Raw genomic sequence first — 21010 nt, forward strand, 5'->3', positions numbered from 1 at the left:
CCCCCCCCCCAACCAGATTAGGTCAGAATTTGCCAAATGGAACCTGAAATTACATGTATGAGTTTGCTCTATTCAAAGAAGCAACCAGCTTTCCTCCCTGCTATGCCTTAGGAAAAGCCCAAGACTCTCTTGGAAAGCAAAGGCTATGCAGAAAAGGAACAATTACTTGGCTGAGACAGAGGTGTAGTGTTCAAGAATGCAAAGTGAAGGTAAAAGCAGCAACTGAGCGAAACTGTATTTTTACAGTGAAGTAAATGTCCCCTCAATGGTCTAATTATTAAAAGTTTACATGTAAGCCTCATCCTCTCACTATCTGTATCCTTGATTCTTCCACAGAACCTTTAAAAATATCTTGCATTAAAAATGACTGGACTTGGAACCGTTGGTGGTGAGGGCTGGTGAACACCCTATCCTCCATGCTCTGTAGCATTAGAAAAAACATTGGGAGGCTTGATTATTGCAAAGTTCATTTTTGGTTTGAGAAGCTCTGAAGTAAGTGTTTAAGCTATATTAGAATACAAAGTTTAAAAATAATTATTTTAAAATAAGTCAGTGTAGATGTCAGAGAAACAAAAGAGTAGGAACAAAAAAAATTAAGAAATGCCCCGACTGCCTTGTTCCAAATAAAAATGCACTTTTTCTGTCATAAAAAGTTTTGAGTATGTAATAAAGGTTACAGGAAACTGGGAGCACTTTATGTTTCTCAACATCATTTAACAGAGAAACCAGTCAAAGCTGCCATGCTGTTGTATGTAGCCATCCAAAGCGGACTGGATAACCTGTTTTATTTGATTACACATGCCTCATTTTCTGATTAAACGAAAGTAAAAGGCAAGTTCTTTTTAAACAGTATCGTTTTACTCATCTTTTTTGAATAGCTGATGATTTTGAATAACTGCCATTTGAAATGAAATGATGCATAACAACTCATACTAGCTACCATGACAAAAAAGCTGTCAGCGATCTTTCATGGAAGATGAAGTGGGGCCAAGACATCCTGCACACACATTTCTATGCTCTAGATACTAAAGCATGTGCACATCTTAGTGTTTTTAATATAGCCCCTGGCTAGGGAGGGGTGAAGGAAGATGGACACTAATCATTGCTCCTAAACAGGAGGGATATTTTTCATGAAGGGCCTCATCTGTCTTTTGCTTCATATGAAGACCAATATGAGCATCACTCCTTTGCATGTCTATTGTTACTTTCACTTTTTTGCTAGAAATCTACTTCTACAAATTAGATAAAACAGCCTCATTTTAGAAGTCTCTTTGAGAAGATACTATTACTAATAGTTTATGCTTAATAGTACTTAGTGATATTAAGCAATTTAGGCGCTATGTAAAAAAGAACCAGAGCAAAGTTTTACTGATACCCAGCCCTATTTGGTGACTTGACAATTCTGCCCTCTCCAAACCAGATGTAGTAAGAGTTTTTACTGTTTATGAATTTATTTTAACAAATACAGACTCTTCACACAAGTCAGTGGTTATTTCACTTCCACTCCTGACAGTGATCTTGTGTTTAACATAAATCTAAAGCAAGTTATTGTATGGAAAATGCATTAATAAAGTCAGAGAACATAATGAACTTACAGGGTGAGAGTCTGCCAGATCACGGAAAGTTCCTTTTTTGCCCATTAGCTTCCTGTAGACAACCATGGGAAAGTGTACATCCAGTATACAGTTATTGTAAATAGCCAGACCCAGTACTATGCCAATCAGTGTAAACTGACCCTCAGTTTCAAAAGAGGACGGATTAAACCAAAACAGTTTCGTAGATTCATCATACGTGAACATCCCTGTAAAAAAAATTATGTTGAACAATTATGGTTACATTTCAATAAAACCAACATGTAAAACATACTAATAGAAATCCATTTGCATTAGCAGGCTTCTAAAACATGTTTAACTTAACATTATACTGAATTTAATGGCAAAGAGAAGCTACTTACCTTAGGGTAATTGGAGCTGCTCAAAGTACTGTTACTCACATGATCACTAAAATTCTGCAGGAGACCTGCGATAAAACATCCTGCAGTGCCCGATGAAGCAGTACACACAACCTTTCATCCCTTTCCACTACTGAGGAAGCAGTAGCACATTGTCAACATATATTTGATAAATACAGCAGTGCAAGAAAAGAACACTATCAAAAACCACGTTGATGAAATAGTCCGGAAGAACTCCGATTACTACAAAGTGATAGCCTTTCCTCAAAGGCTTTTCCAGGCCACTTCCAGCAAAGGAACAGGACTAGATGCAGCCCTATTACTGAATTGGAAGCTATGATGATGGAGCAGAGATTAACCATCACATATGATCTTAAAGTTAGATGCCCAACAGATTTTCTTGTTTGTTTGTTTAAAGGTACTGGACGAAGTCCTTGTTGCTGCAGCTAGCACGTACATCCTAACTTGAGGGGAAAATGTAACATGGGACTTGTTTCACAGGAGGGGTGCAATTTTAACAGCTTGTCACTGTTAAAAGGGAGAGGTTTTGCTTTGTTTCCCTATCCTATTCAGCTCACCTTTTCAGGTAACCAACTTCCTGTGAAATTCACAAGCTGAGTACCTTCTGCAGTTGACCTGGCACGTGAAGGGAGTGGACTGTACAGACAAGAGAAAGGCAGAGTCCCTTACCCTTTTGGCTGCAGCAAGCCACTAGATTAGTTCTTGCTTATGAAACTGGAGTTTGTGTACAGGCTATAAACTATTTAAATGAGTCCCACAGTAAAATCCATTGCTTACCTGACTAGATACTGAAGCAAGATAAACGCAAAACCCACAGACTTAAGGGGAGAGAGAGACCGACCACCCTGGACAACCATAGTCCTAGTGACCTGCTGCCTGTACAGCTAAGTCTCATGATTTTCAGGCAGAATCTAAAGAAAATTGCCCAAGCTCCTTCCTCCCAACACACCAGAAGTTAGATGCATGTGGTCAAGAACATGAACTACATTTGCACAAGGTTTTATCTTTGTCAGGTCTTTTAAGATATACTTGTTTACAACCTACAGAGATGTACAAAGTGATTACAAAGCTACATGAACAGAGCCACAAAATTACTCCTAAGACTGAAAATAGGATGTCACCTTCAGCCAAGACAAAGCCTGAATGCTCATTCAATGTAAGAAAATGAACTGCAAACTCAGAGACTGGCTATTCACCAAAATTGAAGATTATTTATCTCAGTAAGGTACTAGGACAGGGTCAGCTATTAGGAGAGCACACAAATTACAGACTAACACATCATGTCAGGCAACTGGAAATCAGAAACGGCTGAGCAACACAAGCATATATAGGAGAACATTTTCTGAATTGACCACTGGCACAATTAAGGTAATGACTTGTACTTTCTGGAAGATGATGGAAGAATTAAACAGTCAAAACAAATAACTCTAGCCAATGTCTAATAAAGGAGGACTAACAGTTTACCTAGATCCACATATGGAAACACTTTAATGTGAAATACATTAAAAAAATTAAGACTATAGTACATAAGAATCATAATAAAACACCAGAAGAAACTGAGAGCTGCAATAAGGGGAAAATAATTTTGTATTTCATTGCTAGGAATAGTATATGAAGTTATTCCTTCTTCCCTTTACCATGGTCATAAATCTAGTATTTTGTCTGAGTTATTGTCTCCTTTGAGCAAAACTTTTAAGGTAATTTAATATGAAAACACTTGAAATGTTTATTGTTCTAATAGTTTCTTTACCACTACATCACTCCACATATACTTATCAGAGGACAGACATTTTAAATGCCATTTAAAGGATTTTCTTCATTTTCTCTAGTAAATAAAGTGTTTACAAATCAACAAAAGTCACTTGGTATATATGGTGTGTGAACTGTTAGACTGCAGTGCATATTAATAGGTGCAAAAGACAACTGAACACAAGCTACATTTTCTGCTTTTACACATTTATGCCAAAAGCCAATAAATGCCCTTTTTATCAAAGTTGATATGAAAAAAAAAAGTACATATTTTTGTATTTTGAATACAAAAGTTAAGATTTAAAACATGCATGCACATGTTTACACACAGGGAGCATGCGTACACTGGTTGGATCTCAACTGAATCAGACTTCAATTACTAAATAGGAGTATTTTAATATAGACACACCACACAATTTATGTTTAGATAAACTCAGGTCAAAAATGTATTTTCCATTGGATATAAAACTCTGTCAAAGTACTAACACTTCCTTATTTTGCCATACTCTAATTTTTGCAAGTAACCTTGCAATCAGATTCCATAACTCTCCAAATTAACAGCAGTTTTCAGAGCAAGTAAGACTTATCTACGGATCTGTATCACTTGTTACAAGAACTGTCTTGTGTATGGTGAAGGGCAAGCTCCAAGGTTCAGATTCTGTTATCGATTCTGGGGACTTCCTTGAACCTGGTCAAAATGAATTTCTGTGTTTCTTCCCCAATTTTATAAGCTACAAAAATCAAGAACAATGGCTTTATGAGTTCAATGAACCCAAATTAACCAATGGCCATAAGCTATTGAGCTTCTTTAATGTGACATCGTATTTCACATAAACTATGAAATTAGCACAGGAACCTGGTAGGCCTCATTTCTATTCTAACAAAAGTATTTGTAACATTTTAAAACGCTTTAGTCTTTCCAGAGCAGCAGACAAGCTGCATATTAAAAGCAGCGTGTCCTTACATGTATAAAGATAGAAGCATAAAAGACTGGTGCAGGGAGCAAGTGAAAAAAGAGTAAGATGGAAATGTGATTATTAAAACATAAATATAAAACTTGGGCTCCGATATATCAAATTACTTCTAGTTCTTAACTAACTTCAACCAAATTTGACATTATTGCCATACTTTGGAGGTGTACCCCTTTTAGGCTGAAATCATTAGAAGACTTGAGACTGACAGATTATTTTTTATTTTTAAGCTGGAGGAAGGGGAGGAAATAACTCAAGAACTCACCATAGTCCTACTCTGGTTTTATTGCGGAAGCTCTTCCTCTTTGGTTTGATTACTAATGCTAGAAGCTAATCACAAAGCAAAGCAAGGAAAAAGGTGAGAGAACGAACAAAGGAACCCTGCAAAGAACCCCTATACTACTGATTTATAACTAAATAAGCAATGGCAGCTTTCACTAGTTTTACAATTATTCCTTTCATCATTTCTCCTTAGGAGGATGTCTGATGATGACACAGTGAGCCTCAATGAGTCAAGTACTCTCACAATCACTAAGAAATCTGGAGAGCTTCAGAGATAAGCAGGATCAGATGTAGAAAGACACTTCATAAACACGGAACAGCCCAGGCTGGAAAGGACCTTGAAAGATCCATTTAGTCCAACCTTTCGTGGGAAAAAACTGATAAATTAGTAAATTATTAGAAAACATACCAATATCTGGATTGAAAATTTCTTCCACAACCAGCTGAAAAAATTCTTTGGAAACACCTCCTTCATCTACCCCTTGCTCTCCTTCAAATTCAACATACAACTGCTTCTTCAAGTCTGCAGGATTTTCCATGGCAATCATCTCTAGCTATTGAGAGAACAGACAGAAGAATTTCATTAGTAAATCTGTTTACTTGAAGAGTCAATTGAGTATCAAATAATGAAATCAAAACTACCCTCCAAACCCAAGAAGAATGCAAGTATAAATCACAACAGTAAAATATCAGAAACCGGTAGTAATACTAAGCCACTCTAAGCACGTATTAAAATTTGGTGATTAACACAGCAAGAAACTTACCACAGATCTGATCTGTTAGCCAGTTAAGTCCATTAGCCTTCTCAATTTCTATTCCTTTAAGCATTTTAAATAAGCTAGCATTGCGTTGCACAAAATTCACAGAAAACAGTATGAAAACAAGATGTATTACTGGGCTAATTAAATTCATGTGACAATGAAGAGAGACTACAATCTACATGTGTGACAATGAACAGTTTTGTGAAGGGATTGCACAGAATTCTGTTTTCAGAACATTCATGTGATAATTTACAGTGCAAGAGAAGACAAGCCTTTGACTAGCAATTGCATCTCAAAGAGCTGGAGGAAAAAAATAAAACAAATCTACTGGAAATAAAGTCTCTAATCAGTCCAACTGATCCCCTTTCCTCTTGACCTTAATGAAGAAGTCTCATAAATCTCTTGCTCTTATTTCTTCAGTGCCTTTAAGCAGAGCTACTGCATCGCTTCCATGAAAGTGGAAGTACAGTTAAGGTCAACTAGAAGTTGTGACATTTCACAGGAAAGGGTTTAATGTCTATATAAAGGCCATTACAGGTCTTGCACTTTCTTCCAACAAAAATGTATCTTTTCAGTGAATCAAAAGTTATACAAGAATATTTTGCAGCTAAGAAATATGCTTCTTAAAAGCATAAACATATTGGTTAAAACGCTGCAGCATGATTATGTTAAACATACCTGCATGGCAAAGAAAACCCAACAGCAGTAACGTAAGGCACAGATGGACCTGTACATTCCTCTACCAAGGCCGTATTACTGGTGAGATTTGCCTCCAATGCGGGCTAGTGCAAACTGTACTTACCAGGTGTCCTTAACATGCCAAACCATTTATTTTTATTTCACTGCCCTACCTTATCCACACACACATATACATGCCAACACACCCTTTACATCCAGGGAAACAGAACAAAACAGAGAGGGTAAAGGCAACAATGACAACACCATCAACTCAGAATGACACCACCAGTAAGATATAGTTTCTCCTGATAACTGCCGAGTCAGCCAGCTATGTTTCAAGCAGCACAGCAGAAGTAGAAGGGTGACAGATTGAAGGTGGTTAGCATAACGGGTTTGAAGACTTTGAAGCTCCTCATGTAGAAGCAGCACATGGAGAAAAAAACTGCACTAACTGGTATTGGAAACTAGTATCAGGAAGAGAAAGTGAACTCCACAGCATATAAAGCTCAGTTAAAGAAATGGTGACAAGCCACGAAGACCCCAATAATGCAAACAAGTCAGATTAGCTGACTGAGATAAGCACTGAATTACAAGACTATCTGGAAAACTTAGTTATGTACTACCTAAAGTATTTGGTATTCTATTGCATATCATTTGCCATGAACTATTTTTTCCTCTAAGGAGACCAAGTAACATTTATTCTTTGAAATTAATTGTATTTTATCAACAATACTTCTGCAAGAGAAACATATTGAAATTCTCCCTGCATTGGTATTCTTGTCACATATATTCCATAACAGTGTAGTTTTGCATCTTGCCTTTAATGTAAATTAAAGTAACGCATCTTAAGAGACGTGTTAAAAAGTTTTGTTCCTGAGTACAACGACAATGGAGCTTAAGCCATGTTCCAAATACAACCAAAACTTCATAAAAACATAAAAGTAGCATTTATTTTAATATTGTAAGCACAGGTTATACATTCAAACTGGACAGACACAATTTCTCCTATTTGAATCCCTTCCACTTAAAACTGGCATCAATAGTGCTTTGTTTTCTTAGTACCCAGTCATGACTTTCATTGGCTTTGTAGTATTTACCACCAGCAATTTATTATTTTGCAAGTTTTATGAATTTTGGTGAGTTCTGAGAATTCAGTATTGCTTCTGCATTTCTTTTGGGACAGCAACTCTATGTCATAGTGTAAAGTCTCTCTTGTGTCACAGAAATATACTAAGGAGAGTGCTCATATTTATACATATAAAGCAATTAAGAAATTATTTCAAAATTATTTTTTGGCTGAGAACTACATTGCAATGAGTGATGTAAAAGAAAAGCAGTATTAAAAAATGGGGAAGGAAACATTCTTAGTTGAGCAACACTGTCTGGACAGATTGGAACAGTGTGCTGGATGTCTGAGAGGGAGTCAGATTTACCAAAATTACCAAAAAGTCAGTATTTTGAGGCAAAGGTTAATATTCCATGAAGTAATTCTATAACCAGGACAATGTTGCTAAGCTGCTCAGCTGAAAATGGTGGGTTTGGCTGCTCCTCTGAATGTCTCAACACTGATGCTTCACAAGAAAACCAGAACTCGGTGTTAAGTCACAATAGTAGAAAGGCACTGAATTTTAGCAAACTGCAGCAGTGTTTCTATAGCAAGGAAGCATAAACTTCAGATGAAAGGTTGTGTTTTTGTTTTTGTTTTTTTTTTTAAATAATCAGAGCAGCTTCAGTCAACATAGATGCTGGTGGACAACCCTAATCTATGTGTGTGTGAATTCCTGAAGTTTTACAAGCTAGTGTGTTTTCTGTCATGATGGCTTGACAAGCCAAGCAGATGAAATTGTCACTACATTTTCTAGGGACTTCCCAAAAAGCACGTGTGTAGGAACAGCATCAAAAATTGAGTATCTGTGAATTGAAAAGCTGAAAGCTGAGACATGACGTTATAAAGAATATCTGTATTTGTTGGCTGAAACATGATATTGTGCCACAGTATAAAGCATGATTTACTTTGCTTACAGAACGTCAGGCTACCTTCTTAAAATTCATATTAACTGAACTAATCTCTATTCAGTTAAAAACGATCACACACACTCCCCACACCCCCTCAAGTTCTACTAACATAAAAGTTCTCTTTTAAGGCAGTGGCAGGAATACTTTCCACACAAGAAAGCAAAACTGACACAAACAGGAGTTTGAAAGCACCAGTGACACATCATGACATGTCAGTCACTGCATTTTCCTGCAAAATGGCACGTGAAGCAATACTTCAAAGTGACTAAGAAGCATCCTCTCATACTGTACTTTACAGTTCGTGCATACGCTTGCCAGTGAAGCTTGCATACATCACAGTCACACAACCAAGGCATACTAGTGCTGAGATTTTCAACTGAACACACAAACATCAGTTTAGTCTAAAAGAACCTCAAAGCTCCTGAAGTACTTTGCTGCTAATATACTATGAGGATCTGTCTACTGGCTTCATTTGTCATGTAAGAGCTTTTGCTCATCAGTATATTCAGCAGTCATTTACAAGCAAGAGTGGCTTGTTGCCTACCAGCCGTCTACATTTAACATGAAATTTGTCACAATGAGTTTCTAATTTGTGAGCAAGCACCAGCCAGACTCTGCTGAAAGAATCCACCACATTTTCACTTGCAGAACTTCTATGTCACATCCTTCAAATTACTGCTACCTGAGAATAAATCCACATATAATATGTGCATGGGTGTGGGGAGGGAAGAGTAAACTCAGAGGAAGGGTATGAAAGAAATAGCTGTTGGGGGATGAAAAAGCCAAAGAGGGGATTTAAGGATAAACCTCCTTTCATTACTACCACATCCACATAACGTGACTCAGCAGGAACACAGCTAACTTCTTAAACCTTAGACACAAAAAAGCATGTTAACTGCTTTCAAGAACTGCAAACTGAACTGCTAACTCCCAAATGTAAAGGTTCCTAAATAAAAGCGGGACTAGCACTTTACCAATTCCAACATTCCCTCCGTCCCTCCAGTGACTTTTCAGAATAACACACATATGGGTAACTATACAATAAGTACATAATACAAAGAAAGCATGTTTCATTAAGTCCATTTCAATTAAAAAAAGAGTAAGTTTCTGATGCAAGTTTCATATGTGCAAAGAAACTGAACAATCAATCTGTAAATAAAACTTTTGCTTAGATATAAATGTTCCAGGGTGAACTACGCTTCTCTTAATAAGCAACTTTCAACAAATTATTGCTTCAAAGGTATTGCTTCAAATTCAAGAAAAAAATCCTACAGTAATAATAATTTAAAAAAATCACTTACCAGTGCTCATACTTGTTTTAATGAAGTCCAAAAAGTGAGAAGATGTACATACTGAATTCTAAAAGTTTAAATATTGATAAGAGAAAAACAGCTTGGTGATAACTTAATTAGCTCGACTCATTAGCAGAGTAAGACCACTACTTAGTCCATTTGCAAGAAATTATGAAGGCTGATCGTTATATTTGCTTGAAAAATATCCAACATCAATAAAGAAAATATGAATAAGATAATCTCAACCTCATTTTAATCAATATTTCTGAAAATGCTTTTGTCAGGAAGTTACCAGTTACTCCAGATGTAGTTAAGAAAGTGCCGATTGTTCTGTTAAGACACAGGTCTAGTGACATGAGTATGTAATTACAATTCAAACAAGTCTGTAAGTATCAAATCCCAGAAGTAAAAAATGCAATTCAAGGGCAAAAATATTGGTAATCATATTTACTTACCTGTAATTTAAGCATGTTTGGAAACATTTTGCCACTGAACAGGAAGAATATGCTTTTACTACTGAAAACTAGTATCTTGGCAAGATCTTTCTGAGCTTCTAGTGAGACCCTTCCAAAGTTCAATACTGCACTCAAAACTGATGCAAACCTCATGCAATGTAGCTTTCATTTAAGTTTGATGATGTCAGCGCTGCTACAGAATACCCATCTTTAACCACAATCGGAGACAGAGCAAGTTACTCTAAGGATTAGGACATAAGACTGAAGATTTTCCTCCAAGACCTATTTCACACCAATTAGGAAGGAGAAACAAATTGTGAAAACAACTAAGAAAAAAAAATCACTTCTCAACAGGAAGTACCTGTAACAACAGAATTCAGTTCTTAAACAGATCAGGCACTTGATGAAACTGGAAGATGACAGTGTGGAACAGAATTTTCCCTACAAAACTTTTCCAGCTACCAACAAATTTGCAGCTTAAGAGACTTCCCAAGGTCTGTACATGGGTCACTTCAAAATGTGTGTAATGCTCATTACCTTTTGATGGATATTTCTTTCATAAAGAGCTACAAGTTCTGGGCACAGAAATCCATAATTTTAAGGTACACACTGTGGAAAAAACACATCCTTCTGCTTACCTTAAGCCTGCTTCCTGATAATAGGATTGGGTGCTACTAGTTGAAAAAAACAGTATTCCCCATTCAACTTTTCCAGGACATCTTTTACGTCCTCTCTGTCATCTTTTACCATTAAGAGGACTTTACAATCTCTCTGAAGGGACTCTGAACTCTCTGAATATATTTCTATTGCATCCTTTTTGATATTAAAATGAGAAGAAACAAATGAGACATAGGCACTCCATAGTAAACAGAGATGTATTGTTCCATTCACTCCCTTAACTCCTAACACTTTCTCAGGAATATTTAAAATCTATTCCTTGAGCACTGATACTTTATATCATCAGTTAAAACATATCAATAGTTAAAAAGGTGACTTCTGTATCCTTTACATATTCATCAACACAATTTTCTCTTAAATCCACATGATCTCACAACAGCTACCTCGTTTCTTCTGTTTGAAATGGCACATACAGCTCTCTTCCTCGGGTGAGTCTTCGTTCATCTCCATTTTACAGAATATAATCAATTTTCCACTTTTGAGAAATGCCTGGGCTGCACTTGGTCTCATTCACTAACATTACAGTTCAGCTCAGACTAACAGAATTTAGAACAATTTTATCTTTTTTGCTTTATTTTTGTGTCCCAGAATAATTAGTTTAAAATTCTCACTCAGATCACCATAGTTCAGCATGTTCTGACAGCTTAAATTAAAGCCATAAGAGGATCCACAGCAACTACCCAGGCATGTACTCATAGACTGCTAGGCTGTGCAAGGGCTGCTACAAGAGCATCACAATTTACATTAGTATGTTTGAGTTTAATCTGATTTAAAATTACCTAAATTTCCAGCAGACCAAGAGTGTGCACATCAGTGATTGCTGTGTCCCTTTGTGACATAGCAGCTGCACCAACTTAATGTTGCCCCTGAGCCTTCTAAGCAACACGAAACATTTTGTCAAAGATTTCAACTTCCTTCCACAACAAGCAATATGTGGAAGAATGCCTTTACACATATTTACAGATTTTCCTTCCCTGCATCAGCATGAGGAGGAAGGTCTGCTTCCTCTCTGCCGGAACTGCTATTAAAATGAACATCTCCTTAAAACTAGCTCTTACTGGTTTTTAGCCCATTCTTTCCTAAAGAGATAGTACTGTCTCTCCCTTTTTTCCAGTATTTATATATTCCAAGGATGAACAGTTACATTAATGTAATTTATATTAATGTGACAAAACATAACTGGATACAACTAAGTCTGATAGGTAATGAAATTACAAAGAGTATTCTTAAATTAGAAGACTGGTACACAGTTGGCTTTAATCTTAACAGTGTATTTCTCATGTCTCTAATATAAAATGGGGTTTACAGATGGAAGCCATTTCTGCATTGCAATTTTATCTTTCATATTGGTACTGGAGGCAAAGGTTTTCCCTGATAAGTCATAATATCCGCAATTCCCATGAAGTGGCTAAACCATCTGGGAATGGGAAAAAAGAAAAGAAAAATCAAAGTGGGAGCTCATTTAAGGTTCTCACAACTGACCTTCCGTATCAGTTAAAGTCATGAAATTTAACTAGAAGTGACAGATGGGTTGAGGGGCAAAACCAGGTACTTTCTCTCCAAATACCTGCCCGGCTCTTCAGCAACAAGCTTTAAAGCCACGGATAAATTAAGATTTTGCAAACATTATTGTGCTTTAATAACAGAACACAGAAAAATAAGATTCTGAAAAATAACTGCTTTACGCAAAAAATAAAGGGAGGAAGATTCTTAACATTAAAGGACATATTTATTGAAAAAAATTTACTGTGAAATATTATTTATAGTTTGCATCCTGTATAATTCCCATCTTCTAAAGACGTGTGAACAAATGGCTTTAGGTTTTACTTTAAGAAGCCAGCATATTCAGAAACAGGCTGCTCTCACAGTTCTCAGGTACTAACAGGTCTGTCCCCTCCTTTCTCAGTCATACCTGTATTTACACCAAATTTCATCAACGCTTAGACAAATACCCTACTGTCAGAAGATAATCCAAGACAGTGCAGAGGTCAAAGTACTGAAACAGAATTTGGTCACACTCACCATTAACAGAGGCAGAATCTGTTAATGGAGAAGAAAAACTATTTGACAGTAAAGCATCTATGTCTGCAACCACTCTGAGTAGAAGTGGTTCTGCTGAACATACAGCAGACTTAGAACATCTTCAACAGCACACTTAGAACTCAAACTTAATATGGTTAAAGCTATTTGAGTTTCTTCTAGAGGAAATCTAGTACACAAAACACTGTACTCACACACAAGTCCTTTTCAGTGGCTAAAAGACCATGTAGCTTGTACTAGTCAGAACCAAGAAACCTAAGTTCTTTGTTGCTGCATGACTTACCCGGACAAGTGCATCATCTATGATGTGATCACGTCTCACTTTAAGTCGTAAATACGGGTTGAGCTGCTGTCCTTGAACTAAGCTGTAGAGCACAGTTATGCGTCTTTCACTGTACATCCGGATTCTATTGTCATAATACAATCCCAGGTTCTTGGTAACAGCATTCAATATGAAGGGACAGGTCATAAAAGAGAATTTATTTTCTGTTTCTACTTTGAAGAAAGTGTAATCTTTGTCCATTTCTAGAACATCATTCAGTGGTTCATTAATAAATTCTTCAAAAGGGATAAGTGGTTTTCTGCAATCTATAGTTTTAACACCAAGTTCAGTTTCCAGTGGGTCCACTCGAGGACCTTTTTTATTTCTTCTTTCCTCACCCAACAGCTCTTGAAGAGTTAGTTCACTTGATTCTGGAATCGGTTCTTCATCTTCTTCTTCATTATGATCTGTATCCACATCCCCTCCTACTACATTTGCATAGTAAACCATTTTCAAGCACTTTGAAGCAGCAACAACAGCATCATCATCATTCACTAGGTTACGACTATTGAACTCATTGCTTATAACTTTGTAAGTAATAAGCTGCTGAAATGTTTCCATCATTCTCCGAATTTGGTCTGCTCTGTACTTAGACCACAATCTAACCAGTTTTGCTTGAGCTGCAAGGGGTAGTTTGCTCATTGCTTTGCAAAACAATGGTAGAGCCATTTCCAGATATTCTGGGCTATGAAGATTGCCATTCTCCATAACGATAATAAACAAATTCAGATAGTTAGGATCCCGAGAGTACACATTATGGTAAGTCAAATCACATTCCACATTAGGTGACAAGTACACAAGTGCATTTAAAAAGGCAGTTTCTATTTTTTCATTAGAAAGTAATCTATCATAGACCCGTCTGACTGCTTCAATATCTACAGACACTTCATCCGGGCCTAGTTTTTGGAGGTTATTATCTCCCTGTGTGTTATCACCTATTCTTGATGACGAAGATGACGATGCGCCTGAATCTTCTTCCATAGCAGCAGCCGAACAGGCAGCTTTTTCCTTTTCATCTTCATCTTTGTCTTCATCCTTTCCTTGAAGAGACTTGAGCTCCTCCTTCGTGTGCTGCTTGGCTTTTCGGAAACTCTGTACCAATGCTTCAGCACTAGAAAACACTCTTCCAATCACCCGGATTAAGGGGGAATAATCCTCTTTCTCTCGACATAGTTCAAGAATTTCATATATCTTGTCTTCTGTTAGAAAAGTCACATCTATAAAAAGATAAAGTATCATTTTTATTAAGATAAAGATTAAAAAGATAAAATACTTCTAATCTACTCTACTTAAGAAATCTGTGGATCATATCATTAACACTGGAAAAAACTGCCACTGCTGGATAAATTCAAGACAGATACTTTATAATTTGATTAGCATGAAGAATCATGATTTCATTCACTATGATTTTGTAAAATATGTTATTTATGGATGTACTCAATGGTAAAACTGTTTTGTAGCCAATTAACTACATATTGTAGTTAACAGTATTGTATCGTCTAAAAAAGGGCAACTAAAATCAATGAGTAGGGTGTTTAAAAGAGTTAAATAAGACTGTGTGACAGTACAGTCTTCTGGTAAATCTGCACAGCTGATGTATAAGTCATTGAACTATACACAAATAAAACCCCATCAACCTCTTTCTTCAAACATGACACATGCTTTAAAAATTAATCTTTTCAAGATCTAATAATTGTTCTTGTTGTATATTACAGGAATATAAGACTTCTTATTTCTATTTTTAATGCTTTCTGCAACTGTTTTTATAGTAAACTGATGCCTGAAAATCCTCCCGAAAAACTACAATACATGCTCAGAAATTTATGCTGCCTTGTAAAATACACACACAGTTGGGCATGTGGGTTATTTTTTTGTACATTAGGCCTCACCGAAATAAACAAATTGAGTATACTCATCAACATGCTATTCAGATGAACATACTGGTTTACATGCATCATCTGCATGGGCTCCAAATACCTGTCTGCTCCCCATTCCCTCCAAACCCTTGATATGAAATTAGTCATTTGGTGGTCTATTTGTTATTTGAAATCTTCCTTTCTCTTTAGAAAACAAGAAAACATTATTTATAGCTTTCTGTGTTACTTCTCGAACAGAACCCACAGATGCTTTCACATCAGGTGATGATTTAGAGTAGGATTACCACATGATCAGACCCTGAAAAGATGTTCTAGTTTAAGCAGATTCTTCTGAACTGACACATAATTTAGAACTAGAACTGGATCTGTTTAATAGCATCTCTAGAGATCAAAAAACACACATCACAGCACTATATTCACCAGTCATGCTCTGCAAAAAAGTGTTTTATTTTAATAAAGTTATATATGTTAAAGTATTTTGAAATGTGATTGCCTACACTAGCATTCTATCCAAGCAGTCATTAAATTAAAAATATAAACTAAATGATGCAAAGACAGACAACCTATTGATTTTCAGAGCCTCAAGCCATTCTTTGAGCGCATAAAACTCAGGAGGGATAAAGCTTATGTTATGCTACTGAGATTGACTTCCAACCAATCTGAAGACAGTGAAAAAGCTTCAAAACTAAAATCCGTCCTGTTAAAAAAAACAGAACTGAAAATATTATGAAAGGATTCAAGCTTAGTGCAACATTGCCTATTTTATCTCTGCTGCAGTGTATACTCAAGAAGCAGAGACACATAAAAAATTTAATTGCTGATACAGATGCTGCTCCATGCCATAGCTCCTCAAAATGAGGAACATAGCCTCTGATAGCCTGAGTTCAGTTCCTCTGCATTGCAAAGGTTATTCATAACATAAAAATTATCAGCAGAAGTTGACAATTTAACAATGTAACAGGAATTCCTCAGTCACTCTTCTCAAGGTTTTAGTATTTAAGGAACTAAACATGTTCTATTTTCAGTTAAAATACTTAGTATTACCATCAGCAGTTTCATAACAGTTAAGTCATATCCTGTGACCATCCTCTTAAGTGAACTGCCATAAGGGTCTGCCACATTTTTACTTTATGACAGTGAGAACAGCAGGAGAAAAAACAAATTGAGGCTTCTTTTAGCTCACTTGTGTCTGAATAGGTGAGCCTTTACATGCCTTCTCTTGTCCCTTCTACAACTAAGCAATCCAGTGAAGTAAACATATCTCAGACTTTGTTCTTGGTAATGCTCAATGACAAATCTGTACATGAAGTCAAACTTTAGCAGTGGTCCTTGACTGTGAAAAGACTGCATGTGATCTATATACTGACAACAACACACTCCCTAATTAGCAAATTTATTAACTATATTTTCATTATCTCTTATGGAAGCTTTGTTATGATTGTGTGCTCGCTGCCTGTCCAGGGACCTTCTGTTTCGATTTAATGTTTTGGTGATGAAAGTTGAAAATAGCTTCCCAGGTAATTATAACAGTGATTTTGAAATCATGCTCCCTATACATGACTACATATGTAAACCCATGCTTTTAATGTATTTGCAATTTCTCCGTTTCCTTCCTCTTTTTGGGCTGCCATTTAAGACATCACTAAGATGCTGACAATGGCCTTCAGACATGTTTTTCCCCAAAGGTCTTAGGTCTTAGCACTGGAGAAAAGTAATTTAGAGAATTCTTTCTGAAGGGCATTTATTTCAATTTATTTAGAATTTTCAATCCTATGTCAAGCATAAAAGCAAGCTGCACATACTTTTCCTTGGCCTTCTTAACCTTCACTGCAGTTTTCCCAGTAACTGCTGCTGCAGATGGACCTTAAAAATTTTCAGAGCACTAGATTCCCTAAATATCCAATTCCAAAGGTAACTAAGAGTCTCAGATAGACTTTAAGAACACATTAATGCTCTCTGTCCACAGCTAAAAAGACAGGTCAATATTTGTGATGCTGTAACAGATGAGGTCCAAGTCATTGCTTTAGACAACAGACAGTCTCTGGAGATACACTAAGACGACTTAGATATCTGACTTGAGAAGAGAGGATGGTAGGGTCAGACAGAAGGAGGAAAATTCTGTACACGCACACCTCCATTAAAAATACACAAAACCAAGAGACAAATCACAAAACAGACTCTTGCCTAACACCACACTGGCTCCCCTTTCCCCTCCTTACTGTTTGCTTCTTTGCTTGCTCAAATCATAACTAATCTGGGGACAAATTTATCCTTGCATCAGATAAAGAACAAATTGATGCAAGTATTGACTGAAGCATCTTTGGTCCCTTATAACTCAGTACCATGTTTTATTGCTGATTCTGTAGGGCTTTTTAAATCTTTGCTGTAAGCAGTTTCATCTTCTTTAGCTAAAATGAATGAATCTGAACTTCTGTGTTTATACCACTTACTGCAGCGATACTTAAAAAAAGGTCTCCTCAAAGGTTAATGGCTTTAATTTAGCTTGTGATTTCTGTTTGCACCACATGTTTTGGCAACAACTAAAATTATTCTTTTAGTATGTATTTACTATTCTAGAGAGCTTGAAAAGCTAAATAGAAGTTAGGGTTACAGAACAGTACTTTTTCATACATTGGCTTAGAAATACACTTTGCTTAAACTTTTTTTAGCGTGGTAGATGTATTGCCTATCATCCACTGTATCATTTTTTGTTCATCTGTTAAGTTTCTTAACAGAGAATCTGGAATTAGTTAAAGTATAACTTTCATAATTCATTAACTACAGAAGAGTTACGAAACTAGCAAAACTAAAGCAATCATACAACGGCACTTAAAACTCCATTATTTGCAAAACCAGTTATCTCAGAAAGCAACAAATGCACATGAAGTTTAACAGAGGTGTGGTAAAGATCCAGATTTGGAATCAGTGTTCAGCATGAACCCAGCCATTTTTCAGAACCTGCAGTAAAAAAATCTGATTGCCCAATATTGTATTTTATTTAAGAACTCAGCAGAATGCCACCAGAGTGAACTCTGTAGGCTTATACTCATGCAAATTAAATATGTTTTATTTTAGGAAAATTCTAAAACATCTTACCTTTAAAGTCATCTCTTGGGCCTTGCATTTCCTTCTTGTTCATTTTTCTGTCAGTGCAGGAATTGTTATGGGCACCTTTGGAATTGTTTTCTAGGTAAGCTGAGCTCGTTCCTTTCTTGGAGGGATGAGGATCACAGAGTTTTGCATTAATCTTATAAAGCTCGAGGGCCTTAATGGCTGCTGCATTGTTATCCATACGGAGAAAAGTTGGACAGGAAGCACAAAATTCATTCGTGCAGGCTTCATTTCCACAGCCCTCAGTTAACTGGTGGTAGTAGCGCTCTATTAGATGCTTTGCAGCTGCTCGCTTCCTGTAGCAAACATTCAAACAGTAAGTACAAGGATTAGTAGAGCTTTCACATACAAAGCTCATTCAAAAGCATCAGCAAGGCAGAGATTAGTCAGGCACTGAAACACAAGATTTCTGTGTCAGAGAGGACACATCAGGAGATTTTTTTAAATACAGGATTCTCATCTTGACAAATACAAATATATTTAACACACAATTTAATTTGTGGGTCCTATGTAAGTGAAAGGTAAATCCTGTTTATGCACAGTTTTCAGCTTTACATTCTAGTGTTACAGTGGACAGAACCTTGTTCAGTTCTGAACAATTTCAATTGTCACTGAAAGAGAGCTATTTAGAGGCAAAGCAAGGCTGCAAGTGAAACAGAACTGGAATTCATACAGGTGATTGAGTCTGATGTATAGTACTGAGGTATGGTTGCCACTGACAGAGGGAAGAGGCATGAAATACAAATGATCTAGGCATTTATTTAGTAATACTATCAACGATACACCAATAGGATATAAATCCTTAAAAAATATAAACAATTTTTAAAACAAGATTCCAGATGACTTATCAGATATTTGGTTTATTTAAATCTGTAAGAAAAATAGTCCTTGGTTAATTAAACAGATGACAAAACCATGATTACAGAGGAGCAAAATGTTGCATGTCTCTTTTCAGCTTAATAAGGTATATGGTTCTCTAAAAATGCTATTTGCCAAATCCTCTCCTTTCTCCTGCAATTATACATTGCAAGTACATATTTTGAAGAATTGCAACTGTATTGCTATACAAGATAATGTGGTCAGTACTATATATACACACACACACACACAAGAAAACTTCACTGGCCAATTAATAAGGTCATAGACTTTTATAGAAACAAATGGTAAAGCAGTTGTTGGAAAGCCATAGGTACTTGGGACAGAAGCAGCTGCATGCAGCACCAAGAGCACTGTAGTTGTCCACATTTTGGAAAGAAACCCACCAAACCTTCACTTCACTTAATTTAAGAAAACATGTATTAATGAAAAATATCAACTACAAAACATTTCAAACATTTTGATTAGGTATAGCATGCAGGGTTTTTACCTAACTTTAGCGATACACTACTATAAAGATCAGAACATGGGAAGCAAGATTTTAATCAGAAATTGTGGTATTAACTTAAAATTGCCTTTTGTGATGTTGATGCATGTACAGATTCTGCACAGAACAAGTACTTGAGAACTGAAGTGCTAGACCCACTGATACTACTCAGCACTTGCTGCATCTAGCTGGTTAATAATGGCTTGTTAAGAATCAGAGTTTCAATGCAGCTACTTCAGAAGGCAAAACGTCCTCAAGTTCTGAAGGTAACTGTTGAGATGTGTATTATTCAACAATAACACCTTTGCTCCTTCCTTTTCACCCTTCAAGATCTCATGATCCTGGAGAAAAAAAAATACTTTTTTTCTTCTGCCAGTAATGGTAGATATCCATATAGCAGGTCCACATCTGAATCCTGTGAATTTTTTCATCTCCTCAGTATTTTGTGGTTGAGTTCCCAATGATAATTCTGTGACAGAGCACTTTGAACACATTAGTTCTTCATTTACATGTTTGATTACCAAGGGCTGTCTTGGAGTGCCATGTGAGCATGAGCAATTTCTGTTCCTCGAAAGAGCATTCAGTAGAAGGTAGATGCTGCTGGTGGTGCCTGTGGTGGTGGTGGTGTTGGTGTGGTTGCTCAGCAGCTGTGCTGGTTTCCAGCGTGATCATGATGAATATAATTTCTGTATCTGTTGAACTATATTGCTTGTCCACATCCTACATGTACCACCTTTATTATTTGCTTGGGGTTTTTAACTGATGTTGTGCCACAGCCTGCAATGATGGCTAAGATTTTAGAGAATGAATGAAAACTGATGTATTCCTATATGCTAAGCCATTTAGGAGATGAAGTTCTGTCCTCGTGCATGCCACCTGCTAACACTCAGGTCAGGATGGGTATGAACCTATTAGTAGCTTAAATACTTAATGGCAACAATTTTAAAATAGTATATTTACATGAAGCTCATGGGATTGTATTTAGTGTAATATATATTTATCGTAGTTCAAGTATAGTCCAAGAACAACTCTTTCACACATAGCTGTCTAGAATTTGGGATCTAAAGCTTGCAAACTCTCATCTGCTTTACCAAGGCAAAACTCCCACAGGCATGTCTAAGTTGTAGCCCACCAGTTAGGGTTGGTTCCATGCCTGCTTTTAGCTGGTGATGATTGCAGGCAACGATTTCTGCTAAATGTGCTCCATTTGAGCAGATTAAAACCTGGTTAGTGGGATGTCAGCTGACTGGTTGCATCAAACCGTTCTTTTAAATAAAAATGTTGTTGAACAGCAGAAATTCAGTCTAAAATCAATCTGCTTCCTAACTAATGCTGTGATTCTGTAATTTTGTTTGAGGGGAGAGACTTTGTGTGCTCTTGAAAAGCTCTGCGATATTGTGTCAAATAATAGGAAATACTGTTCCTTTTTTTTTGGCTGTTGAC

At 36.5% G+C, this 21010-nt stretch overlaps 1 protein-coding gene across 2 annotated transcripts in view; it reads right to left on the reverse strand.

Moving 5' to 3' along the window:
* The window catches only part of UBE3A (ubiquitin protein ligase E3A), a 51232-nt gene that overhangs the window by 3449 nt on the left and 26773 nt on the right, over positions 1-21010 (reverse strand). For both annotated transcript variants that reach the window (XM_026857751.1, XM_026857741.1), the window contains 4 exons: positions 18190-18500; positions 13178-14433; positions 5384-5528; positions 1596-1801 (listed from right to left, as the gene is read on the reverse strand). In XM_026857751.1, the coding sequence (XP_026713552.1) occupies positions 1596-1801; positions 5384-5528; positions 13178-14433; positions 18190-18500 (1918 nt within the window). The remainder of the gene's footprint in view (positions 1-1595; positions 1802-5383; positions 5529-13177; positions 14434-18189; positions 18501-21010) is intronic.

The sequence above is a fragment of the Athene cunicularia genome, assembly GCF_003259725.1.
Source record: "Athene cunicularia isolate RWA chromosome 1 unlocalized genomic scaffold, athCun1 chr1_part1, whole genome shotgun sequence".
NCBI classification, from domain to species: domain Eukaryota; kingdom Metazoa; phylum Chordata; class Aves; order Strigiformes; family Strigidae; genus Athene; species Athene cunicularia.